Source organism: Capra hircus, assembly GCF_001704415.2.
Source record: "Capra hircus breed San Clemente chromosome X unlocalized genomic scaffold, ASM170441v1, whole genome shotgun sequence".
Taxonomy (NCBI): Eukaryota; Metazoa; Chordata; class Mammalia; order Artiodactyla; family Bovidae; genus Capra; species Capra hircus.
Genome location: NW_017189517.1, coordinates 20357658 through 20385195, shown reverse-complemented (window position 1 = coordinate 20385195; position 27538 = coordinate 20357658). Strand labels below are relative to the sequence as shown.

At 39.9% G+C, this 27538-nt stretch overlaps 1 protein-coding gene across 2 annotated transcripts in view; it reads left to right on the top strand.

Annotated features, from left to right (window-relative positions):
- Window positions 1–4309: 4309 nt before the first annotated feature.
- SLC9A6 (solute carrier family 9 member A6) overlaps window positions 4310–27538 on the top strand; it is a 51622-nt gene continuing 28393 nt past the window's right edge. The window contains exons 1-10 of one of the 2 annotated variants that reach the window (XM_018044235.1): window positions 4310–4358; window positions 4493–4717; window positions 13389–13588; window positions 15180–15257; window positions 15531–15607; window positions 15912–16024; window positions 18279–18384; window positions 24493–24634; window positions 26485–26590; window positions 26887–26975. In XM_018044235.1, the coding sequence (XP_017899724.1) occupies window positions 4549–4717; window positions 13389–13588; window positions 15180–15257; window positions 15531–15607; window positions 15912–16024; window positions 18279–18384; window positions 24493–24634; window positions 26485–26590; window positions 26887–26975 (1080 nt within the window). In that variant the 5' untranslated portion in view covers window positions 4310–4358; window positions 4493–4548. Of the gene's footprint in view, window positions 4718–13388; window positions 13589–15179; window positions 15258–15530; window positions 15608–15911; window positions 16025–18278; window positions 18385–24492; window positions 24635–26484; window positions 26591–26886; window positions 26976–27538 lie in introns of both variants that reach the window. The other variant, XM_005700415.3, reaches the window with a different exon arrangement.

Sequence of the window (27538 nt, the reverse complement as noted above, 5' to 3'; positions counted from 1 at the left end):
GAGAAGTTAGTTAGGTGAGGAATGGGTTGAAAGACTCTTCAATCAGAGGAAGAGCATGGCAAGGCGCATGAGAGCACATGAAGCTTCCAGGAAACTATCAAGGAGTTCAGAAAGTCTGAAGCACAGTATATTTGTGGGAGAAAGGCAGGCTATATGGTGAAGAAGCTGTCTGGAGTCAGGATGTGTGGATCTTTGTGTGGCAAGCTAAGGAGCCAGAACTGAAAGCCATGGGGTCAGTGGAGGGTTTGGAGCAGGGCTGTGGTATATATAGGGCTTCCCAGGAGGCACTAGTGGTAAAGAACCCACCTGCCAATGCAGGAGACATAAGAGACACAGGTTTGGTCCCTGGGTTGGGGAGATCCCCTGGAGGAAGGCATGGCAACCCATTGCAGTATTCTTGCCTGGAGAATCCCATGGACAGAGGAGCCTGGCGGGCTATGGTCCACAGTGTCCCAAAGAGTGGACATGACTGAAACAACACAGCATGCAGACACATGGTATATATAATCAGACTTGTGCTTCAGAAAGATCCCTCTGATAAAAGTATAATGATTGGCGGTGGCCAAGGCAAATTCAGCAAAATTTCCTGTAAAGGACCAAGTGGTAAATACTGGAGGCTTTGCAGACTATATATCGTCTGTTTTTTAACCACCCAATTCTGTCTTGTAGTCCCAAAGCTGTCACAGACAGGGGCTTCCCAGGTGGCTCTAGGGGTAAAGAACCCACCTGCCAATGCAGGAGACTTAAAAGACACCAGTTCAATCCCTGGGTCGGGAAGATCCCCTGGAGGAGGCCATAGCAGCCCACTCCAGTATATTTGCCTGGAGAATCCCATGGACAGAAGAGCCTGGTGGGCTACTGTCCATAGAGTCACAAAGAGCCAGACATGACTGAAGCAACTTAGCACACACCCACAATGGCACCTGGCCCCTAGAATAGAAATAATACCAAAGCTGATATTATGTCTGCAAAGCTGCTGCAGACAATCCGTAGACTAATGTGTTTGGCCGTGTCCAATAAACTTTTACTGGTGGACACTGAAGTATGAATTGCACTGGATTTCACATGTCAGAAAACAGTCTTCTTTTGATTTTTTTCAGCCACTAAAAAAATGTTAAAAGCATGCTTCACAGCAGGTCATAGCAAAACAGGGGCAGGCCAGTTTGGCTGGCTGACTAGTGGATGGGAGTATAGAGGACTCTTGAGAAACTCGGTCTGAATGGGAGGAGAGAAATGTGCTAGTAGTAGAGGTGGGTGTGGATGGGGGGTGGGGGAAGCTGTTTCCAAGAAGAGAAGCCTGAAAGTGTGTGTGTGTGTGTGTTTAATTTTTGGCTGCATCCCTTGGCATGTGGGACCTTAGTTCCCCACCAGGGATCGAACCCTGCACCCCCTGCGTTGGAAGGCAGAGTCTTAACCACTGGACTGCTGGGAAAGTCCCTGAAAGTGGTTTTGGAAAACAGAAAGGGTGGTGAAGAAGGAGCCGCTGAATATGGTGGAGAAAGATGATTCTTGGAGTAGTAGACCCTGAAAGAGGCAGGAAGCGTGTGGTGGAATGCTGGGTGTAGACTGAGGTGTGCTTCATAAGGGAGGAGGGAACACCACTTGCACTGGGGCTGAAGAGGAGGAGGAAGGCATGGGCACTGATGGCATACTGAAGGAGACTGACTGCAGGGTGAGGACAGTGAAGACTGTATTTTTGAGGATCTTGATTCTCCTAGTAAAAATGGAGGCAGGGCTCGAATTCCAGGTGACTTACCTGTTTGAGCTTCGAAGGCGGGGCTCAGGGAGCGTAGGTTTGGAGGTGGAGTGGGGAGGGAGGGGAGAGGAAGTTGTGAACCAGATACCCAAGTCCTTGCTGAATGTGAGAGAGTGATCAGGAAATCATTCGAGGACTAGGGAAGCAGAGGGTGTTAGTGTTCAGGGCAGGGTGGGGCAGTTAGGAGCTTGGAATGCAATCAATGGGTAGCAGTGGAGTGCCAGCTCCTCCTTCAGGCAACCTGATACAGGGCATGAGGTGTGTGTGTGTGTAGGACTGTGGAGTGGTGAGGGGGGTGTGTGTGTGTGTGTGTGTGTGTGTGTGTGTGTGTGTGTGTGTGTGTAGGACTGGAGTGGTGAGGAAATAAGCAGCCTCCACTTGAAACAGCTGCAGAGCATGTGATGTGCTAGGCAAGATTCAGGGACTGGGGAAAGGGGGAGATGTAGCCGGCATCATGCAGCAACTGAGAGCGTTGGGTACTTTGTTCCTAATGGAGGGCATTCCAGAAGGCACATGACAAGAACTGGCAGGGGGAGCAGCAGTGAGAGGAAAAATGGAGGGCAAGAGTCACACCAGGTAGTGTTGAGTTGAAAGAGAAGTATACTCTGAGGGGAGCCAAGGGCTCCCCTGCTAGGAGGTGGCCTGCCTGACAGAGTTATTGCCCTCTCAACACTCCTTCTGGAACCCTGCTATAAAGACGTTGCTAGGGAGGGGGTAGGGGAAGACACTAAGTTGCTGGGGCCATGTAATCAGAGGTAGAGTCTGGAGCTTGGAGAATTCTGCTGATTGTAGTCAAGCGAGCAGTCTGTGACTTTTTTTTTCTCCTTAAGTTCCAAACACTAGAATAAAAAATGGTTTTGTACTGGGGCAAAAAGAGCCTTGGATTGGGTGGTTAGGCCTGAAGACGTTGGGCTGCTCATTTGCTAGGTCTCCTGGGATGACAGAGATAGGTCTGGGGAGGGAGGCAGTGGAGACACTGGGAATGATTCTCACTTGGGTTTTTTGTTTCTACACAGCGCAGCCTTGTGTGTACAGGGCAGTGTGGTTAGGCCGGAGGCAGGGTATAGGGACAAGCAGCCATGAAATTGGGAAGACAGGGGCAGGCCCAGGTACTAAGAGGAGAAAATGGGTTCACAGTCACTGGCACAGATTCTGACCCAACGGGGCCAGAACTCCAAGATAAGCACCATTCCAGAACTTTCTTATTTTTAAGCTTACCATCTTAACTGGTTAATGGGAGTGAATCCACATCGGGACAGCTGGGAGTTGCCTGGATGTTGTTTGTGTTAGCAAAGAGGTTATATGGCCATGGGATGAAAACGTTTGAGAGTCATGACTTCTAGGCAGTATGATAGGAATTGGATGGATAGCTAGTATCATCAACAGTATGAAAAAAATGACAAAGAACATGTGTTGGTAGGGGTGAAATGAGCTCATTCAAAAACATTTCTAGGGGATTTCCCTGGTGATCCAGTGGCTAAGACTCCACACTCCCAATGCAGGTGGCCTGGGTTCAATCCCTGGTCAGGGAACTAGATCCCACATACCACAACTAAGACCCAGCACAGCTAAATAACTTTTAAAAATATTCTTAATTTTGGCAATTGGTAGCAGCCTCACCAGCATATGTTCACGATCCAACAGGTAGAGGCCTGAGGGAGAGTAGCAGGTCAGGTCTTGGAACTGGAGTTCATTCCTGCAGAAGTAGAAATGAAACATCTAGAGAAAGTCTAGAGAGAACAAAAAGCCTACAAAGACTAATGAGTGATCTGAGAGGAAGGGAGAAAATAGAAATCCACTGTTCTCAGAGTGGTGAGAACTGTGAAAATTCTGGGTGCAAGGTTGAGAGGCTGAGATGAGATCTCATGTTAAAGGTGGCTTCTGAGCTGGGGAAATCTCCTTTAAGATGGCAGAGGAAAGGAGCAAGAGGAAAAGGAGAAACAAATCACATCACAGAAGATTTCTTCCTGGGGAGGGAGGAGACTAGAGCAAAGGGAAATTTGAGCACAAACCGACTGAATCTTTGCGAGATTGAGGAGTTTATCTTTAAGAGATGACTTAGATCGGATGTTTACGTGTAAAGAAAACCGAGCATAAAGACACACTCAGAATCCTTGCCTTTGAGTCAATTATTTATGAACTATTACAGTGCTATTTTTCCCCCCTTTGAGGACACAACAAGGAGAATCCAATTTAAATTAAAGATGGAGATTTAGGACCTTCCCAAGAGCACAGCTTCTTATCCTGTTAAGGGACACTGGGCGACAATGTTGAGATGGGTTATGAAAGATCCATTCCTCTGAGACCTTTAAGAATAGGATCAAACTAGACTGAGCGCCACTGCTTTGATTACTCTGAACCCAGGTTTCTTTTCCAGAAGGCGGTGGACTAGATTCGACGGCCTTTCATTCCCTGGCAGCGGAGCCTGGGGGTAAGCTGATGTGGCGGGGGACAGAAGGCCAAAGTCATAGGGCCCACCGAGCTGGGAGTGGCGCGTCCGCTTTAAGAGCGGCGGCGGCGGCGCGCGCTCCGACGGCTTCTCTGGGGCCCCGCCCCTTTCCCGTGAGCCCTCGGGGAGTGGTCCGACCGCGGGCGGCTGCGGGTGAGGAGCGGGGCGGGCGGTGGGGGGAGTCATGGCTCGACGCGGCTGGCTGCGGGCGCCCCTCCGCCGCGGCGTCGACGGCGGCGGCCCCCGGGCCCGCCGGCTCACGCGGCCGCTCTGGTTACTTCTCGCAGTGGGAGTCTTTGGCTGGACCGGGGCTTCGGACGGCGCTGGCGGAGAAGCGAGAGCCATGGACGAGGAAATCGTGTCAGAGAAGCAAGCTGAGGAGAGCCACCGGCAGGACAGCGCCAACCTGCTCATCTTCATCCTGCTGCTCACGCTTACCATTCTCACGATCTGGCTCTTCAAGCACCGCCGGGCCCGCTTCCTGCACGAAACCGGCCTGGCTATGATTTATGGCAAGTGTCTCAACCCCGTGTCTGCCCCGGGCGCTCCCCCTTTCTCTGTCCGCCGGCTGCATCACCTCTCCTGGCTCTGCTCGGCCTACGTACGGCTCCCCTTCCCATTGCTTCCATTTTCTGCCTCGCCTTTCTCCCGGATCTCCGTTTCTCTCCGTCGCCCCCTTTTTTTCTTGCTTCACGCCTCGTTTCTCTGCCTCACCCCATTTTCTCCTAAGCCTCGTCCCCCGTTTTCTCGGCCTCGCGCCCCCCTTTCCTCTGCCAGTCCACACATTTTCCCTCCGACCCCACCTCCTTTTTCTTCCGCACCCCTCATCTCCGCCTCTGCCTACCGAGCTCGGGACCCAGGACTGAGGATGGAAAGGGAGTGGGTGCGGTGTCTCGGATTGGATTGAGGACTGGGGGAGGGGAAGCCAGCCCAGCTATCCATTTCTCTGGGATGTCAGTTCGTTTAAGGTCCATTGAAGCTGCAGCAGTATCTCTGCTGCTCAGCATCTGGCGTTCCCTTGGAGCCAGAGTCCACCTTTCCCCATCACCCAGCTCTTGCTATGCCCTGTCTTTTGGAGGTTGAGAATGAAAAGCTGACTCCTGTGTAGCCCAAGTAAAAACCTGAACAAGAAAGAAGCCAAAGGCGGCTTAGGGCAATTTTGATGACATCTTGATGTATTGTACTAGGCTTGTGATATCTGATATGAATACATATGGTTGACCCTTCTAATTCAGGCCGTGCTGAGGTAAGGACAAGAGATAAAGATCTTCCAGCAGCGTGTTGTACTAGAGGATGGACAGAACAGTTCCGCCAAACAGTAATTAGGAGCACCACGCATATGCAGTGCGATGGGTGACTTGCTGATGGCATAAGGTTATTGACAGATTGTTGAGTAAATGGCTTCAGTTCTTGTGTCTTAGTGTGCTTTCTTTTTGAGATTTCTTATTTATCTTTATTTTTTGATCATAAGGGGAGAAGGGCAAATCAAACCACAGACTCAGAGGCATTTTGGCCTCTGCTTGGGGACTCATGAGAGGAAAAGATGCATATTGCTGTCTTAATCTAGGATGACCAGGAGGGCATATATGGCTGGAGAGATGAGGGCAGATAAACAGTCCTTTCTGTGCAGTTCATGAGTGAAGATTATCTTCATTTGAAACAGGCTTAAACTGAAGAGCTTGTTGAGCTTTGTGTCTCAGACTTGCAGATGGGTGGGAGAAGCCTTGGCATAAAAAGACATTTCTCCACGCACCCCCCCACCCCCATCCCTTTCCAGTAAATACAGACTTCTGGAATGTGCAGCTCAAGGGTAGCATAGCAAGGAAAGGTAGCTGTGTGTATCAGGAAAATGGAGGAACTCAGACTTATTTTTCATTTGTAAGGTAATAAAATTCTAAGCCTGTGTGCAGAATATCTCTACTTCCTAAGATTCTTAGATTTTAGACATATTGGGTGGTGGTTTTCATTTTTCATGTTTTTGTATTCTATTTGCAGCACTCCTTAAGCTGAGTTAGTCAGATAAACTGTATATCTCTGTTTAATTTCTCTGTATAACAGTGTGTGATTTATTTACTATCCTCAACAATCATTTGCTACTCAGCTTACTACGTTATGCACAGAAAATACAAAGAAATATATGATCCCTACCTTAAAAGAACTTACCCTTCTTGGGTAGACAAGTCATATAAAGAAAATAAAGGATCTTAAATTCGATTAAATGCCAAATGAGTATAATGGTGTTAAAATAAGGAACTGATCACTGTAACCTCTTTCCTATAGAGAGAGAGTATGATAAAGTGGTTCAAGATGGTTAGATCACAGGTCTGCAAATTGTTTCTGTAAGGGGCCACAGAGTAAATATTGTCAGCTTTGTGGATCACATCAATTTCTGTGTTGTGAAAATGTTTGTTTTGTTTTGTTTTCTTTTTGTAAACCTTTCAAAATTTAAAAGCCATTCTTAGCTCTTGTACCATACAAAACAGACCATCACCGTGATTTCCAGCCCATGCCTTAGAGTCAGACCTGGGTTCCTATCTCACTGTGCCAATAGCTCTGTGATCTTGGGCAAGTTCACCTTCTTACACTGTCATCTATAAATTAGGAACAATGATAGTAGCATTATTATGAGGAAGAAATGTTTTTAGCTCAGTATCTGACCCCTAAGTAAATGCTCATTAAATGAGAGTTTCAATTGCATTATTATTGCTGTTATAACTGCATTTTCTCAGGTTAAGCTCAGAATGATTCTTTTAATTGACTCAGTCTTTTAAGTGAAGAGGCAGACATAGTATTTTTTACAAAAGTCAAATAGGGACTTAGAATTGCCCTGACAATATTTGTTCTTTGGTAGTTGATATCATTAACCTCCTCTAATTCTTGGGCTAAAGGAGAAAAGTGGGATTACTGATTTCCTTCCCTGATGTTTCTAAGTTAATAAAAAGTGATGGAGTACCTTAGTGTTGGTGTTTTGTGAAGAAGAAACAAGGGTGTCTCCTGTGGAATATAAAGCAAAAGAGATTTACCTGGGTGTCAAATCGGGTTGATTTGCCATGACTTGGCATTCTTTAGCCTGTCCCATTTTCTCAATATGGGTGATCGGGGGCTGTGGATGAACAGCCTCCTGACCAACTCCCAAATCCAGTTTGAGAATAGGTGAGGCTCAAAGTACTTCCAGTGCCATGAAAATTAGGACATTTTCTAGTCATAATTACCATCTGCCTTTTCTTACAACTTGTATCATTATAGCTATTATGTTAATATAGTACTTTCTTTTATTTTTTAGCTTTACTTCCAGATGAAAAGACTTCTTACTTTGGGAATGTCCAGATCACCAAGATTCAGTCCACTGATGATTTAGCTACCTAAATCCTGGAAAAATGCTGCTTAAAATAAGCCTCTCCTTTACCTTTTTGAGAAGCAAGGGTAAAAAAAGAAAGCGAGATTAAATTGCCGACGTGGTCACTTTCTAGGTTGTAATAGAGCCTAGTTACAAACACAGTGTTGAAGTACCCAAGTGTTCTGTTCATTGGGCTAGTTTGCTTAAGAAGCTTCAAAGTGAGTCAGTGTTAGTAAGTCTGAAAACTGCAGTGTGCTTTTAGATGGTATAAAAAGCAAAAAGCAAGGAAGCAGTACTTATTATGCCTGAAACTACAGCATCCAGAGTCCCAAGTTTAACTAATGTGATTCATCAATAAATATTTATTGTCTTTGATGTATGAGACGTGATGGGAAATACAGATGAGTCATCATCCCTGCCCACAAAGCACTTACAATCTAGTGACTGAATAGGAAGTGTTTACTGAGCATTATAATGTTAGACACTGCTAGATGGTCATAATGACATCATAATGACCCTGTAAGATGGCTACTATTATCTTTCCCATTTTACAGATGAGGAAATTGGGGCACAGGGAGGTTCAGTGACCTGCCTGAAATCACATAATTTGTAAGTATTAAGTTCAGTCAGTCAGCCTCAGAGTCCCATTCTCTTAGCCCCTTAACCATATTACCTCATGTTGAAGAGGTAAAGCTTATTTATGAAAATGAGCTATGTTAGTAGTATCATCACTACGTATGAGGAAACTGAGTTCAATGAGAGATTATCTACGCTAGAATCACAGACTAGAACTTGATGGAGCCAGAATTGATACTTCTGTCTGCCCTCCAAACTTGTGCTTTTTCTCCTTCGCTATGTTAAATTAAATTTCATAAGATCAGATATGAAGGGAGTTAACACTTAAAGTTACAGGGGTTTTAAAGTGAGTTGTGAGGGAAACCATGAGAGACTGGAGACATAACCACCAGAGAACAAGTTAGTGACATGAGAGCCAGGAGGTGATACGAAAATTATAGAGACTTTGGAAATAGAAAATGCCGATTTTAAATTCTGGTTTGGTCAATGCCAAATAATGTTGGGAAAGTCATTTATCCCCATTTTATAGATGAGAAAATAATGACTGAGATTCATAATAGTTGGCTTAGCTTTTAAGACAGAATCTAACAGCATTCTTCAAGAAGCAGATAAATGTTATATACGTATACACACACATATACAAATATGCGTATACTTTTAATCTGTAGAAATCTTTATCAATTTTGGCCATACTTATTACCCCAGTGATGTTTCTTCCATATTTTTGACTATCAGAGGCTCCTGGTATGATAAGTTGGAAGGATGTGCTGAAATCCATTAAAAAAAACAGTTTCCACTATGGGACTCATACAGTGGTTGGGCCTTGGGTCCAGAGGGCCTGAGTCCTCAGTCCTTGGGAGGGTCTCCAGCACAAGAGGGTCAGAAATGTGTAGGAGGGGAGGGGCTTGTCTCTTGTGAAAGATATCTCTTTGTGGTTGTACACTTTGTTGCCTGACGGTGGTAATTTTAAATGTCATGATATCAATATTTTTTGTGCCTCTGTGTAGGAAGCGAGAATTTTCTGCCTTATCCCCTTAACAAAGCACTCCTTTTGTGTACTTCCCTCTTTACTGAGAATTGCCTCAAGTCCATGATTAGGATTTGACCTTTCACAGAGCCCAAGTTAACTTGATCTGTCAACTTTATTCAAAGAAATTCTAATTTTTTCAGCTGTCTGATGCTGTAATAAGAAGATCTGATTTTTTTGCAACCTAAGTAATTATTCTCCTTGCTGGTTTTTAACTGCCAGGGTATAAGATTTGTCTGAGTGCTGAGCCCTCCTCAGGACACACAGTGACATTTCAGCATTGGGTTGGGGTGCAGTAGAACCTGTGGGTACTCTTCCTTACACAGTTAGGCTTGGGGATAAGGAAAGAATTTATGCTGATATTATTGCTGGTTGTGATAGCTTAACTGTGATTTTTATGCATCAATGTAAGGGGACAACTTAGTACTACTGAGCCTCTTAATTAGGAGGTCTTGTGAGATAGTGGAAAAAAGAGCTATTTCTATATCATATAGACAGAATGACTGTGGAGTGATAACCTTTTCTCTCCCAGGTTATGTTTATCAAACACAGTTGATATCCAGCCATCACTTTTCAATTTTGTTTTTTGGAGGTGAGATATTTTCAGAGTGTATCTTTTCCTGGTAGCTCAGTGGTAAAGAATCTGCCTTCCAGTGCAGGAAACCTGGGTTCAATCCCTGGGTTGGAAGATCCCCTGGAGAAGGAAATGGCACCCCACTCCAGTATTCTTGCCTGGGAAATCCCATGGGCAGAGGAGCCTGGCGGGCTACAGTCTATGGGATCAGTTGGACACAACTTAGTGACTAAACAACAAGATCAAATCTTTCATTTATTATTTATTAATTTTTAAATAAATTTATGCCCTTTTACCCATTTCTCCCATCTTTTTCTACCTGCCTCTGGCAACCACCAGAGCTTGTATCTATTGAGCTTGTTTTTTGTTTTATTCTTTTTAAGGTTCCACATAAAAGAGAATACAGTATTTGTCTTTCTCTGTCCAACTTATTTCACCTAGTATAATGCCCTCAATGTCCATCATGTTGTTTCAAATACCTGAATCTTTGTTAAAATGTTTTTTAGAGTCGATGTCATTGTACTGGTTACCAGTTACTCATTGCTGCTCGTTTAAAAAAAAAATTACATGTGACTATAAGTTGACGAGAAGGATCCTTCATCTCTGCTGCTTCCTCCTCCATTCCCAGCCAACTACTGCTCCGGCACTCCCCATTTCTGCTTTATCACTTCCCATTCTGGCCTAGCTTCTGCCTCCACTACTTCACTGAAATTGCTCTTACCAAGGTCACCTGTGACCTCCTTGTTGCCAAACCCAGTCGACACTTCTTAATGCTTGTCTTCCTTGACTTTGCTGCAGCATTTACTAGTTTTCATCACTTCCTCCTCAGTTCTTCCTATGCCTGTGGCTTTTCTTTCTTAGACTCCTTCATCTTCTCTTCCTCTGCTGCTGCTGCTGCTAAGTTGCTTCAGTCATATCCGACTCTGTGCGACCCCATAGATGGCAGCCCAACAGGCTCCCCCATCCCTGGGATTCTCCAGGCAAGAACACTGGAGTGGGTTGCCATTTCCTTCTCCAATTCAGGAAAGTGAAAAGTGAAAGTGAAGTCGCTCAGTCATGTCCGACTCTTAGCGACCCCATGGACTGCAGCTGACCAGGCTCCTCCGTCCATGGGATTTTCCAGGCAAGAGTACTGGAGTGGGGTGCCATCGCCTTCTCCTCTCCTCCTCCTCTACCAGCCCCTTAATTTTGGCATAAAACTCTGGGCATATATCCATAGTCCTCTTCTCACTTTGTTTGCTCCCTAGGTAATCCCTTCTGCACTTGACTTCAACCATCTTATGACTGCCAAGTACATATCGCCAGCCCAGACCCTCCCCCTTCCTTGAGGTCCAGATCCCACATACTCAACTGTGCATGTATCACAGGTACATCAAACTCAACATGTCCAAAATGAAGCTGCGCATTTCCCCTAGAAATCTGTCCCCTGCCTCACTCACTGGCCCAGCTTATCCACCTAGTTGCCAAGTCACGTTAGGTTTTTCTTAGTTTTTCATCTCCCTTGCTCCCAGTCTTCTCAGTCACCAAATTCTTTTACAAGATAATACTTTCTAAAAAATCTCCCTCTCTCCCTATCTTTGCTGTCTTAGATTAGACCCTGCATTCTTAGTGCCTGAATAACCTCAGTGGCCTTCTTATCTGACCTTTCCGGACCTCTGTAGTCTAGACCAGTCATGCTAAAATAGAAAATCTGATGTCAAGCCCCTGCTTATAGGCTTTCTATGGCTTCATTTGCTTTCAGGAAAAAGTCTAAACTCCCTTCCCCAACATGCAAGGTCTTTCGTGATTCAGCTCCTGCCAGTCTTTCACACCTCAACTCTTGACACTTGATATCCCAGCCATCCTGAACTATTTATGAATCCCTGAATGGGCTATGTTTTCTCACTCTTCCTTGACTGGATATGTTCTGCTAGTCCTCATACCTGGGAAACCATTTTCTCATACTTTGTTACTTGCTTAGATGACACCTCTGGAAAGACTTTCCTAATGTCCCACTCCCTTTGCCAAGTGGACTGAGAGCTACTTGAAGGAGGGTCCTTGTTTTCATTTGTGAACCCTGTGGGCCTACTTAGCATAATAGTCCATTCACATATATTAAAAGAAAGACTGACCAGTTAGAGTGGAAGGAGACAGGAACGTAAGATGCCATTAAAGCAGAGTTAAGGAAAAGTTCCGGATGTTTGAGTTCAATTTGCAGTTGAGGTATATCTATACACTGAAGCATTATTTGACCATAAAAACAAATGAAGCACTGATACATGCTACAATATGGATAAACCCTGAAAACATTATGCTAAGGAAAAGAAGCCAGACATAAAAGGTCACATATTGTAGGATTCCATTTATATGAAATATCCAGAATAGGCAGATTTATCTAGAGAAAAACTAGATTAGTGGCTGTCAGGGGATGGCAGTTGGGGTGGGGGAAATGGGGAGTGACTGCTAATAGGTCTAGGGTTTCTTTTTGGAGCAATGAAAATGTTTTGGAATTGGAAAGTAGTGATCAGTATACAACTTTGTGAATATACTAGAAGCCACTGAATTGTACAGTTTAAAAGGATAAACTTTGTGGTACTTGAGTTATATCACAATAAAGTCATTTTTAAACATTTTTGATCAATCTAGGTTTATAGTACCTAGAACATTGTGCATAACTGAATATCAATATGATGATCCAGGTAAAATTCTAATAATACATTTATATCATAGTGTCAAAGTCAGTTCTTCTGTCCATGTTTTCATTTTGAAACATTTTAAAATTAAAATCTGAACCTTTAGTATTAGAAGAACTCAATCTACAAACATTAACTTTCCAGTTTGTAAAAATTGTATTTGGCCGGCCATGTGCTTTAGGAATAACTTAAGAAAATAGCAAGATGGCAATGACCACCTTGTATGCAAGACACAGATGTGTATAACGGACTTTTGGACTCTGAGGGAGAGGGAGAGGGTGGGATGATTTGGGAGAATGGCATTGTAACATGTATACTATCATATAAGATTCGAATCGCCAGTCTATGTCCGACGCAGGATACAGCATGCTTGGGGCTGGTGCACGGGGATGACCCAGAGAGATGTTATGGGGAGGGAGGTGGGAGGAGGGTTCATGTTTGGGAACGCATATACACCCGTGCTGGATTCATGTCAATGTATGGCAAAACCAATACAGTATTGTAAAGTAAAATAAAGTAAAAATTTTTTAAAAAAATTAAAAAAAAATAAAGTGCACTGAAAAGAAAAAAAAAATAGCAAGAAGTTAGGACTTGTGAATTGGTATTAATAGATGGAGGTGGTAAACACATTTCTAACATGATTACACTGTCAGGTTGGGACGCCTTGGAGCATGTACTGTGTACAGATGATCTGAAGGTATTTCCTCATTTTGTTACTTTCCTAATCACTTATTTATATCTTGATCTAGGAATGCAATATGCATTATTACCCCTGGGGATATTTCCCCCTCCTGTCACTGGAGTTATATTGGGCACATAGACTTATGAATTTAGTAGCACTTTAAAATGTAACTGCATTTGGTCTAAGAATGAATTTTGAACTACAGGAAACTATCATTAGAGATTTTCTGTTACTAATCCAGAGGTATGTGTGGGGTACACAAGAAGTAGTTTCTGTATGAAAGAAGAGCTTATATTATTCTTTTATTATTTCCAGGTCTTTTGGTGGGCCTTGTGCTTCGATATGGCATTCATGTTCCAAGCGATGTGAATAACGTGACCCTGAGCTGTGAAGTGCAGTCAAGCCCAACTACCTTATTGGTAAATGTTAGTGGAAAATTTTATGAGTATACGCTGAAAGGAGAGATTAGTTCACATGAACTCAATAACGTTCAAGATAATGAAATGCTTAGAAAGGTAAGTTCTTCATTAAAGAGAGCCTCTGGATTTTTTAAAAAGTATATAATAGCAGCAAAGTGATTCAGGAGAAAAATAATGAATTTTTAATGATATTTAGAATAATCGGTATTTTCAAATGCAGTAAAACCTCAATTAATGAATGTAATGCAGTGCTAAGGAAATTGTCATGTCTACAGTTTGATTTTCTGATTGAAACTAAGTACTGTAACTGTTTTTGTTTCACTCTGTAATGTTTACAGTTGTAATAAGTAGTAGTTGGTATTGAGTTAAGCAGAATTTATAAATGTTTCTTTCAATTTGCTTATGGCCCTTGGAGTTTTATAGTACTTTAGCACATAGCATTTATATGATAATACCTAAAATATTCCATGAATGTTTTTGAATTCTTTCTTGCCTTGATTGTGTTGTAGAGTGCTTAGTCACTCAGTCCCATCTGACTCTTTGCAACCAGTAGGACTGTAACCTGCCAGGCTCCTCTGTCCATGGGATTTTTCAGGCAAGAATATTGGAGTGGGTTGCCATTTCCTGCTCCAGGGATCTTCCCAACTCAGGGATTGAACCTGCATCTCCTGTGTCTCCTGCGTTGCAGGCGGATTCTTTACCCACTGAGCCATGAGGGATGCCCTTGTGTTGTATACTGAGCACAATTTAATCTTTCTTTGATTCATAAGGGCCTCAACCTGAGTATCAGATACTGTACCATGGTGTGCATGAAACTTGATGTAGGTTGGGTTTCAGTCTTACTGGCTCCCAGACATTCCTGGAGCTGCTTTCTCCTGACCCATTCATAGTTCCCATCCTGACGTGTCTCAGGGCCTCATGTCTCTGTTTTCATCCACCCTTGACCATTTGCCTCCATGTCTGCTTTCTACATTGGCAGGACTTGGCTTTTACAGCTACTTGGTTGTCTTTTTGACCATCTTTAATGCTTTTCAAAATTTCAAACAAACTTAAATTTTACTTTGCAGCTAGAGTTTTTTCCTACCTGTGGAAAATTCTAGTTCCTTAGAAGCTCTAGGAAATGAACTTTTAGCATGGCTATGCGTGTAGCTGCTCTGTGTTCATGTCAAACACTACTGCAGCCTTATGAACAGAAGGGGACATATGTATTATTATAGGGACTATTCCCTATAAAAAGGAATGGGCTGTCAGGACTTGAAATCTGATTTGTACAGAAACTTTTTATATTATGTTATATACCTTTAGAGATGTTACCTATGCGAGAAGTCTGTTTCCTCTTGCCAACAATAATTCTGTACTCCCAAATTTTATGTTACCAGTTTGGGGCCTCTTTTATTTAAAGCAAAGACATGTTCATACTTTCTCTTATTTTGAATATTTTTACTATCATTTTAACCTACTTTGCATAGATAGGATGTAACTGATTGTTCCAATGCTATCTCCTTGTCATTTGGTTGAGAAGTGGAACACCAGCTATCCTGTATGAAATATTTTTCAGTTACCACAATGGTACTGTTCTTGCCTTTCACCAGTTTAACATTTAATCTTTTTTTCTTTTTGCTCATTTCATGATGTAATAAGAAATCTTCTGAGGGAATTCATCTAAAAGAGCTCTTTATTTTAACAGGTTACTTTTGATCCAGAAGTATTTTTCAACATATTACTTCCTCCTATCATATTTTATGCAGGATATAGCCTGAAAAGAGTAAGTGCTTTTGTATTTCATATGCTTTGAACACCCTTACACTCCATGGGCTTTACTATCACTGCCGCTCAGAAATGGGCAGCTCACCCCTCACTTCTCCCTCTCCTGATCCTTTTGAGATGCTGAATTTAATGCCTGTACAAAAAGTCTCTCTTAGTTATTTCTTTTAATGGATAATGCATTTAATATTAGCATAGTACACTAGATTAGAAAACCTTTTTTTTTAAAATAATTGGTGAATATTCTAACACAGTAAAACTTTTTTCCTATCAGAGACATTTCTTTCGAAACCTTGGGTCAATCCTAGCATACGCTTTTCTTGGAACTGCAATTTCTTGTTTTGTAATTGGGTGAGTACTTGAAGCTTAAAACACTTTTAGCCTTCAAATTATAATTTTAAAATAATGCATATTTGACTTCTGCAGTATTGTATTCTTGAATGTGTCTAAGGACTTTTGCAGTAAAATGTATTCATATAGGTAATAAGTTCTTTGAATTTTCCTTAAGGCTAAGGCATTACGATATTTAAATGACATGCAGTAAATTTGGGATTAATCACAAAGTACTAATAGTAGACCTGTCTTATTCTTATTGTATTCTAACTTCTTTTGCAGTTGATGTTTTTTCTAAAGTAGACATATGTTTATTGAACAGATCAATAATGTATGGCTGTGTTACACTGATGAAAGTAACTGGACAACTTGCCGGAGATTTCTACTTTACAGATTGCCTGCTGTTTGGTGCCATCGTATCGGCAACTGATCCAGGTATGTTTTACATGAATGTGGAGCTTGAGTACTTAAGGTGTACAGTGTTTTTCCAACAACACACATGCATGTATTTCTTGCTTTGAGGTGTAGAATTCAGGATTAGGTATTCCCCATCTTGCTATACTTTCCAATTGTGGAAGGAAAAAACAAAATTCATGGATCCTTTTGGCTTAAGCACACAATTTTTTTCCTCTTTATTATATGTCCTAATACTGGTCCACAATTTGATGCTTTTTAGACAAGGACCATAAAACATTTCCTTCAAGAATTTTAGGTTGGTCTCTATCCCAGGTGACAGGGTATAGAAGACAAACTGTATTAGTTAAGAATGGGCAATGATGATACATTTTCTTTCAAGCTTCTAGAAAACAGATCCCTAAAAATCTGTTGACATTTAGCTAATCTGCATTTAAGAGTAAGAAAAATTGTTCTAAAATGACTGTTAGAAGGCCATTATACTAGAACAAGTGTGATTTGGCACCATTGGTGAGTTGTAATATATATTAAAGAGCTATTTTTATAAAATTGGCTTTCTGATTATGGAGTAGTTTTGATATTATCATGACTTGACAGTGAATTTTGTTGTATTGAGTTAGATGAGTTAGACTGTAGTTTTCCGGATATAATATTGGTGATCTTCACAGCTACATTCAGATTAGGAATTTAGAGCATGTTTAGGCTGAAGATGTAGGGATAAGAGTCGAGATTGCATTTTTTGAACTAAGGATGCAAGTTTTCTTTTACTAGATTTGTTTTCTTGGTAGAGGTTTGTTTCGTTTTGCCCTTTGACCTTGTAAGTTAATAATCTTCTTTAATTATCATCCAGCATAATCAAAGTTTATCTCTGAATTCCTTTGTTAACTCTGATAACACGGCATTATAGAAAGTAGGAAAATATGCTCTATACTCTGTAAGAAATGATTTTAAAAGCTCAGAGGACATTTTAGAGAGGCATTTTTATAGTCTGGCATTTTTAAAACTGAGAAGCAAATCACCTCCTTAAAGACAGTCGAGACTGCCCCTTATTGTTTGTAGCTATTCCCATTATCAGTATGAAGATGGGATGGTTTTTGCAGGAAGCTAGTGGTCTCTATTCTCCATATTCTCTTACTGGAAGCAAAGTCCTCAACTTTTCAAAGTCTAGGAGATATCTCAGTCAGTTGGACTGGCTACATTACTTAAAACTTCTGGTTTTATTTTAGTGGGAGTATTGCCTGGATGGCTCAAGCAGAACTGTTTTGCTTATATAAAGCTGAATGGTTATATTTCTTCTGAGTTATGTAGGTATTTACCTCTATAATAATTCTATTATTTTGCAGTTGTTCACTTAATAGAAGGGGGAGCCATAGGTTCTTTTTAAAAATTTTACAGCATTGTTCCAGCCCTCCTTTTTGCCTTCTCTTGGTTAACTTTGATATCAGGATATTCCAGATGAAATGCTTTGCAGTGGACACTTTATCTTTTAAAGTACAAGCTTCCTGTTTTTTGGTTGGCATTTGAAGAGGTTCTCCCAACTCTGGTTGTAATAATCTTTCATGTCTGCTTGAGTTTATTTAGCAAGTGAGCTGTACGTGACTCAGCAATTAAAGTTACAATGCAACTTCAGTCTCCTCTGATTTTCTAAGAATTCTCATGTAATGGTTTTCTAAGAGAAGAGTTTTTTTTTTCCTCTCTAGCTTAAATAGCCTGATAGTTGTCTTCTTATTAACTTAAATATAGCAGCTGTAATTCTGGTCATAAATTTTATGCCAACCGGAAACCAAACTCGTGTTTTCATTTCCCACTGTCTCTGCTAAGCTGGTATGCTTGAAATTTGCAAGTCAAATAGAAGTGAGTTATAAGGCTCCAAGGATAAAATGGAGTTTGCAGCAGGAAGTGCTTTTTGTAATAGTCTTCATTATCAAAGATTAATGATCACCTGGTCTGTAAGAAATTCTGAATGTATTTTTTATGGGAAAGAAATGTACAAGGCAAGATTATTAGCATTTGCATAAAGAATGTAGGCCAACTCAGTCCTCCAAGGTTATTTTCGACTGTTAGAGAAAGGAAAGAGATATTACAGGTACACAGTTAGGGAAAAGAAAAATATTGACATAAAATTACTGAATCTTTAATATGGTATGAATGTTTGTTAGGATTGAATTCTGAGATGAAGAAAGGAATTTCTAAGTAACTAGTATGATCATCTATGGAGGGAAATATGTTATATTTGTAATGTCTTAATATTCCTGTGACTCTTTCTACTTGCTAGTGACTGTTCTTGCCATATTCCACGAGCTTCAAGTTGATGTTGAACTCTATGCACTTCTTTTTGGTGAAAGTGTCCTCAATGATGCTGTTGCCATAGTGCTATCTTCGTAAGTGTTTTTTTCTTCTTATTTTATTCTGTATGTTGAACATTAGGATTCTAAGAACCAGAAGTCACTTATTGAGTAGAGTACATTATGAATAGAAACATTTGAAAAACTGAAGCATTTTTCCCCCGTAAATAAATATGTACTTATAGATAACATGGAAAATTCATAGAAACCAAAAAAAGAGGGGAATATATGTGTATGCATGGCTGATTCAGTTTGCTGTACAGCAGAAAATAAGACAACATTGTGAAGCAGCTATACTCCAAAAATTTTTTTTAAAAATGCATAGAAGAAAAGGAAGGAAAAGTGACATGTATCCCTGACACCTAAAGACAATTACTGTAAGCATTCTAGGACATTTTAAAAATGTCTTTTCTTCTATGTGTAATATTTTTACATAGTTGTGATTGTAGTGTATGTATAATTTTGCATTCTGTTTTAACATGGACATTTTTTCTTCAAATTGAATTTTTTGGTATAGCTATATGTTCACATGGTTCAAAAATCAAAACTGTATAGAAAGGAATACATTGAAAAGTCACATTCTCACTCCTGTCCTCATCCACCTATCCCCTCAGTCCCTTATAGGTAACCATTTTTATTAGTTTCTTGTGTATCCTAGTGTTTCTTCAAATGCAAGCACGTATATGAATAAATATTCTTAATTTGCCTCATTTCATATTTTAAAAGTAGCATGCTGTATATGTTCTATACCTGACTTCCTCTCACATAACTACATTCTGGAGATCTTTCTGTATCAAAGCAAGGAGTTTCTCATTCTTCATTTACAGGCACATACTATTCTGTGTACAATACTATGAACTGTACTATAGTTTACTTAATCAGTCTTCTATTGCTGGAAACATAAAGGGTTTACAATTCTTTGCTGTCTCAAATAATGTTGCTGTGATTAACTTTGAACTTGCCTGTTTTATATGTACATTAGTATATTGGTTATTGGTAGGATAAATTCTCAGAAGTGAGATTAGTGGGTTAAAGGGTAAATACATTTGTAATTTTGTTAAATTGCTAAATTGCCTGTCAATTAGCTGTTTTGCATTTTAGCCACCAAATTATGAGAGTGCCTGTTTCCTCATAACTTCACCAATAGAGTATTTGGCAGACTTTGCTATTTTTGCCAATTTGATGATTAAGAAATACTTCATACTTTAATTCATATTTCTCTTATTTAACATAATCATTTCAGAAACTTAAGTTTTAGAAGTGCTAAGTAGTATACTTTTTAAATTTATTTTTTAATTGAAGGATAATTGTTTTATAGAATTTTGGTAAAGAATCTGCCTGCAATGTGGGAGAGCTGGGTTCGATCCGTGGGTTGGGAAGATTTCCTGGAGAAGGGAATGGCTACTCACTCCAGTATTTTGGCCTGGAGAATCCCCATGGACTCCATGGGGTCACAAAGAGTCAGACACTTTTTGAAAACAATGAAAATGAGCAGTATTTTAATCTAAGTGTAGAAATCACGATATATGCTGCTAGAAGATATTTGCAGGTGAAAGAGTGGATGTGAACCTCTGAGGAGCTGTGGCCTGCCAACTCACTCCTACTAAGCAAATATCTAATCCTATAGACAACTGCCTTTACTCTACACCAGAACTTTCTACAAGAGAGAAGTAAAATCCCTCACCTTTCCTCCTTACTTTTATTTCTCTCCTTAATTTCCACTTCATTAGCCATAAAGGAGCAGTCAGTCACTGACTCTGGTTTACACAATTTGATTTCCCCCATTGTCTAACTGCAAAGTGGAAAATTATCCTTTCTGAGATGCAACACTAATTCCTTAAATGTTGTACATGAAGATGTGCAAAAGATCAGATCTTCTTTTGTGAATGTAGTGCATATAAATTCTACCCCCTCTACCATATTTATTGCCAGAATTTTTTGTGACTGTGGTGGCTCAGATGGTAAAGCATCTGCCTGCAGTGCAGGAGACCTAGGTTTGATCTTTGGGTAGGGAAGATCCCCTGAAGAAGGAAATGGCAAACCACTCTAGTATCCTTGCCTGTAAAATCCCATGGACAGAGGAGCCTGGTGGGCTGCAGTCCATGGGGTCTCAAAGAGTTGAGCATAAGTGAGTGACTAACACTTTCACTTTCGTAGGAGGTTACTAACTGAAGTGCTTGGCATTCCGTTTTTCATCATCTTTCGTTTGTCTTTAAAAGTAGGTTAGATAGCTCAGCTGGTAAAGAATCCGCCTGCAATGCAGGAGACCCTGGTTCGGTTCCTCGCTCAGGAAGATCCCCTGGAGAAGGGAACGGCTACCCACTCGAGTATTCTGGCCTGGAGAATTTCATGGATTGTATAGTCCATGGGGTCTCAAAGAGTCGGACATGACTGAGTGACTTTCACTAGATGTAATAGTCTACTTTGTGTTGACTTCTGTTTGGTGATTTTCTAACGTGTATATTCTGTAGAAACAGCCTTGTGGAAAGAGGGGGACCCCTTCCTGAAGGACTTCTCTTTGGCAGTTAGCAGGTTAAGATATCCATTCTTGAAATTTATGTTGGAAGTTGTTTTTATTTGTTTTTTGACCTGTTAGATTGACAGTAACTTTTTTTGTTGTTAATGTCAATACTTTAATCTGGTGAGGGTGGAGTGAAACTGATTCCCTCATTGCTATATGAGGTAGAGCTGTATGTACTGATACAGTGTTGTGTATACCTAGAGATGGTCTACTTTGAATAGTATTCCTCTGAATGAGTATACCATCATAACCCTAGAGACTAATTTAAAATATGTTTTGGGGGTCATTTACATTTTATAAAATGTAAGTATGAGTAAACAAACATGACAGACAAACTGTTTAACTTTACTAGTTACCAGAGATACACATGTTAAATTAGTGGCCATTTTTACTTATTCAGTTACCAAGAACAAAATTGTTAATGAAACATAGTTACTGCTGGTAATGGTCTACTATAGTCATTCTTAACTGGGAACAGTTTTGCACCATTACTACCCCCCAACCAGGGGATATTTGGCAACGTCTAGGGACATTTTGATTATCAAGAACAGGAGGACGTTGCTGTTGGCATCTAGTGAGTAGAAGCCAAGAGTACTGTTAAAAAATCCTTCAATACACAGGACAGCACCCACTACCCAACAAATAATTACCTGGCCCTGAATGTCAGTAATGCCAGGATTGAGAAACCCTGATGTCGTTTTAAAACTATATCACTTGTACGTTGTTGTTGACATTGAAATTGGTATTACTTGCTCTTTTGTATTTTATCTTGTCATTTATGATAATAAATTAATATATGTTTTTAACAAAAATTTAAAGTATTTGACTTAGTAGAAAATTCCTGAAATTTCAATTCTCAGAAATAACCACTTATTAATGTTTTCATCCAGATTTTTTCCATTAGGATATTAGTATACATATAAATAATATTAATTTTTAAACAAAAAGGCATAGCACTATACATACTTTTCTGTAACTTGCTTCTTTCACTTGGACATTGTACTACATTAATACCTCCTTTATCCCATTGTATAGATACACTACCAATGTACCTCTGCAGTTCCCCTGTTGATTAATATTTAGTGTTTTCTAATATTGTATTATTGTGAATAGCACTGCAGTGAATATATTTATATATAAATCTTTGTGAATCCTTGAGAATATTTCTGCAGGATATTTTTTGAAAGTAGAATTTCTAGGCCATTGGATATCATTACTAAAGAATTGAGAGATATAGTCATATTTCCCTCTTAAAATATAATACAGATTTGGTTGTAAGCTATTGCTCAACATGTAAAAGCAGCTATAGGTTTAGTTAATACCTTGTTTCTAAGAATGTAGAATGGGAAAACAGTCCAAAATTTGTAAAAAGCACAAATATGTTCTTTCACACTGTTATTTATAGTAGCAAAAATATTAGAAGCAACTTTAAAATGTCCAATGGTGAGGAAATGGTTAAATAAATTATGTTATATCCATTTGGGCCATTTTGATGTCTTAAAAAAACACGACTAGAGAGACTGTAGTCATTCTTATGTCATTGTCAGTTGAAGAAGCAGAATTCAGAACTGTATGTTCATTATGACTACAACTAAACATGAACTAGTATGCATGTAACAAAAAGATTGAGGACGTAAGGAGAAGGGGGTGACAGGATTATTAGATGGTTGGATGGCATCATTGACTCAATGGACATGAGTTTGAGCAAACTCTGGGAGATAGTGAAGGACAGGAAAGCCTGGTGTGCTACAGTCCATGGGGTTGCAAAGAGTTCGACACAACTGAGTGACTGAACAAAAACAAAAGGAGGGGGAAGAAATACAGAAGGGAAATAAGAGATATGTCAGGGTAGTGGAATGGCGGGGTGATTTTCCCCCCTAAATTGTACATTGTATTACTCTCAAGATTTTTTTTAAGTGTTCATAAAAATGCTGCTGCCTCATGTTAAAATGTTGACTGATGTAGAAAAGATGAGTTAAGATTTCACTCCAGAGGCCAGCATTTGAAAAGGAAGAAGACAAACCTCTCATCTGTTCTCAGCCCACCATGCTTTTCCTGTACATTTTAGAGATTAAAGAATAAAATAATGATTAATGTGAATCTTGAATTTCCATGAACTACTCTAGGGAAAGCGATCTTAGAAGGCATTGCATTGATACTTTGTTCCTGTCAGCATTTTGAAAACTATGGCCAGAGAGAAAGAACGTTGTTGTAGCAGTATTTCCTTTCTCCAGCCAGCTGCTATATTTTCATACTATAATATAGTCAACTCTCATTTACAGTGGTAGGGTCCTTTATGTGTAGGTAAGATAGTATGACATGAAAAGCCATTTCATATTCACTAAAACAATAGCAGATCTACCATTCACAAAATGATCTGGTCACTTTGAAGATTTAAATGCAGATTTTAAAGTTTTCAATTCAGATTGAGTCTCAGAAATTTCTATATGCCATTACCAGAAATCATATTGGAGTTATGCTTCAATAAGATAGGTAAAATTAGGAAATGTTAGCTTGGTCTTAGATTTTGTTTTGTTTTTTAACTTAACTAGGGAGGTGTGAAGAGAACTTAGTGTACATGGTATAGCAATGTCATTTTTTAGCCTCGAATCAGAAAAAACATTGCAATAACCACAGGGAGAATTCATTATATTCTTAGGGATGTGTTTTTTCTGCTTCTTTTCTTTGACATGACTTGTGTGATGTCTTTGAGTCTGCATTTATTATACAAACACTGGTACTCAATTAACTGTGATGAAAACTGACTTAGTAATGGTAGGTGCTTTTGTCAGAGACCCACTAGCAAGAGTGATTTTCTCAGCTGTGTTTGGTTCCTGGGGCGACTGTTTCAAAAGAAGTATTTCTAGACCAGGTTTGGACTGTGAGTTCAAGATGGAGAGTGTCCCTTCTAATTACCTGTCTTGGTCTCTTGCAGAGTGACTTTCTTTCAGAAGTTTAGGTGAAGGATTCAGCTGGGTATGCTAAAAGTACTGTTGAGTGGACTCTTAACTCCTTGGAAGGCCTTTCAAGCCCTTCTATCTATAAAAGTTCATTTCAGTGAGTGAATAGATAGGAGGTTCTGGGCCATCTGGTATTCTAAAAGATGAAAGGGTTTTTTAGTCATCCTTTTTATTTTTCCCATAGGAAAAACAAAATGTGACTGGATTGAGTATTGAACCGTGTTCTTTATATTTTTATGCATACTCTGTTGGAAATGTGGGGAATTTTTCATTAGTTTGTTCACATTATTAGTACGTTAGGGCTTTCAGGCACTCAGTACCAGTAAGTAAACAGTCACAAAAGAATAGTGCTGCCTGGTATCTTGAGACTGGAGGAAAAGGCTTGGTGTGACCTTCATAAAGAGGATCTTACTGAATAAAATGTTCTACCTTCTGAAATTGTCACTTAACAAAAGCTGAGTTTTCTTGTTAGCTGATCCATTTCAGCGTGTTTTGGTAACCTTTGGTCCTTATTTTGGCAATTCAAATCCAAAGTTTTGGGGTTTTACCCCCTCTTATTTCATCATCAAGCTTGACACTAGGTAATTTTTAAAAATTTTTAGATAATGTTTTAAAAGTAAAAGTTGCTTCTCAAAGAAAGAGCCATTTCTTTCTCTTTCATAGCTCAATTGTAGCATACCAGCCAGCTGGAGACAACAGCCACACCTTTGATGTCACAGCCATGTTCAAGTCTATTGGGATTTTCCTTGGAATCTTCAGTGGCTCTTTCGCAATGGGTGCTGCTACTGGAGTGGTGACAGCTTTAATATCCTTTTATTATATTTATCTTTTCTTGTTAACTTTACAGAGTAATGTAATAATGTGTTCCATGGTCTCCCCTTGCAATTGACATCATGTTATAATTATTAACCTTATAACCAAGTTCTTGGTTTGAATTAGGCAATCATCTTTACCAGTAAATAAATAAAAGAATTTCATTGCTTTGTGTAGGGCTTCATGCCCTTAAACACTCACTATGGAATTCTATTCAGACATAGTGACCCTTTGGGGGTGAATTTTAAGGTTGTAGACTGAATTGATATAAAGGTAGGTATTTTCCAAAGAGCCTCTTGGGTGTTCTATGTGGCTGTTCAGCCTGGCATCCTTTTGCTCTTCATTTAATAGGATGAGTAGGAATGTATGATCTTGATACCAGTTGAATAAAATAAAGTTCCCGGGTTAGGATAGATGGGAGTTCATCTTCGCTCTCACTGATTTTAACCTTATACTCTCAAGTCCTACACATTACCACTAGTTTGCTTTTAGAAACGTTGAGCCAGTCATTCTTGTATTCATTCAAAAAATTTTCTTTTTTTCTTAGTCATTGCAGTTTCACATTCATAAGTTAAAATATAATAGAAAATGACAGTTTAATAAATGAATCTAAATTTTCTATTATTGGATTCTTTAAGTGCAAGTATACCTAAACTTTTGGAACTTCAATTTTCTGTTTTATATCAAGCTTTTAATTCTTCAAAAAAATTTCTTGATTACTTGTTATATACCACATGCTATGCCCTGTGTATCACAGATAAACAAGATCTCTTGTGGCCTCTGCCTTTTGGAACTCCTAATATAGAAGAATTGCTGGTACTGCACTTCATGGGACCTCAGTGTAGGAAGGTGGCAGGTGAGGAGAGCGGGAAAGATGAGTAGGATTTGATCTCTAAAGAGCTTCCAGCTCCAGAACTTTCAAGGTACTTTCATAGAAAACAAATACTTTTCCAAGAATATATTCATTTTCTGTACTTCAGTTTTTGTTCTGGAAGAAGCTTGTCTTAGGGCTTTTTCTCAGGCATACTGAGCCCTAAAGGGACAGTGAAAACAGTTCTGAAGAAGGACCAGGCCAGTTAGTATCTCTCTCCTCGCCTAAGTTCCTTGAAGAACTTTATCATTATGTTGTAGTACACATTTGTTGAAGGAAATGTAGACTCCAGGCTGAGATTTGCCACAGCTTGATACAGGCCCTTCCACTGGCAACTATTAAATACTTGTTAGACTAGTATGAGTGAGTGACATGCCTCAGTTTCCTCATGGGATACTCTACATCACAGAGAGGATTAAACATCAAATCTCATGAAAATGACATTTTTACTAGGTATAAATTGCTGTTATTATGGAAGCTGTCTTGCTTTGGGTCTCAAATGAATAGAGTTGGCATGTTGTGTATCTGATCTGTCACTCCTTTCCTGTCATGTCTGTTCTTTACTTGGATTACGAAGGCAACCCACTCCAGTATTCTTGCCTGGAAAATTCCATTGACAGAGGAGCCTGGTGGGCTATAGTCCATGGGTCTCAGAAGAGTCAGACACGACTGAGTTACTGAGCACGCACACACACTGTTCCTTACTGCATGGTTTCTAACAAAGCATGTGATACCCATAAAACAACTGGATGGACTAAGCTGTAGAGCTTCCTCATGGAAGGGAGGACTGCTCACTCCTTAGTACAATGCTTGTGTTCACAATTTCTTCACTTGGTGCCTCCTTATTCTGTGACTTTTGTGTTAGAGACTGGAGAATCCTTCTGCTTTCAGGCTTGCCTTGCTTCAACTATTATTTTTTCTAGTAACACTTCTGTATTATGAGATCTTGTTATCAACCTTGACAGTCTTACGTGACTAAGTTCACCAAATTAAGAGAGTTCCAGCTGTTGGAGACAGGCCTGTTCTTCTTGATGTCCTGGAGTACCTTCCTCTTAGCTGAAGCATGGGGTTTCACAGGTAGGTTACTTTCTCCTTTTAATTGTAAACCCTTATAGGGAGTGACTTAGCCAGTGATTTTTTTCTCTATGTGTGGACCGACTCCTCTAGTGTTTGAGCACTCTTGTTAGGGTTGGCGTTTATGCTATCATTTTAGAATGTAAAAGATTTTCAGTGGAAGCGGTTCCTCTCAACAAAGTAAGTCACAACTGAAAAATTTAACACTAAATATGTAATTTACTTCTATGAATAAGATCCTTAGTATAAAAGTTGGGAACATGCCTTTGATGTGAACTTGGAACTCATTGTCTTTATAGGTGTGGTTGCAGTGTTGTTTTGTGGCATCACACAGGCCCATTATACGTACAATAACTTGTCCACAGAGTCTCAGCATAGAACTAAACAGGTAAGAGAAACTTTATAGTTTGTCAATAAACTTTTTTTGGCAGCAAAACAATTTTTTTTACTGAAAAATAATCTTTGTTCTGTTCAAAGTGATGTCTGCTCATTTCAGTTCCTCTTCTGTTGGCTCCAGAAATAGATGAGACTGGCAGATTGAAGGGTGACAGCTTTTAGGGTAGAGATAGATCAGCAGAGTAGCCAGGGGCTGTTACTATTGTGATTCCAGTGGTCGGTTAGCTTGTTTTCCTCTAATAGCTTTTTTCCTTCTAGTTTTATTGAGCTATGATTGGCATACAGCAGTGTCTTAAGTTTAAAGTGTACAGAGTAATGGTTTGATCTATATACCTCATGAAATAGTGACCACATCATGTCGTATAGATACAAAATTAAAGAAATAGGAAATTTTTTTCTTGTGATGAGAACTCTTAGGATTTACTCTTAACAACTTTCATATATAACATATCACAGTGTTAATTATATTTATCATATTGTGCATTACATCCCTAGTACTTGTTTATCTCATAACTGAAAGTTTGTACCTTTTTACCTCCTCTATCCAATTCCCCT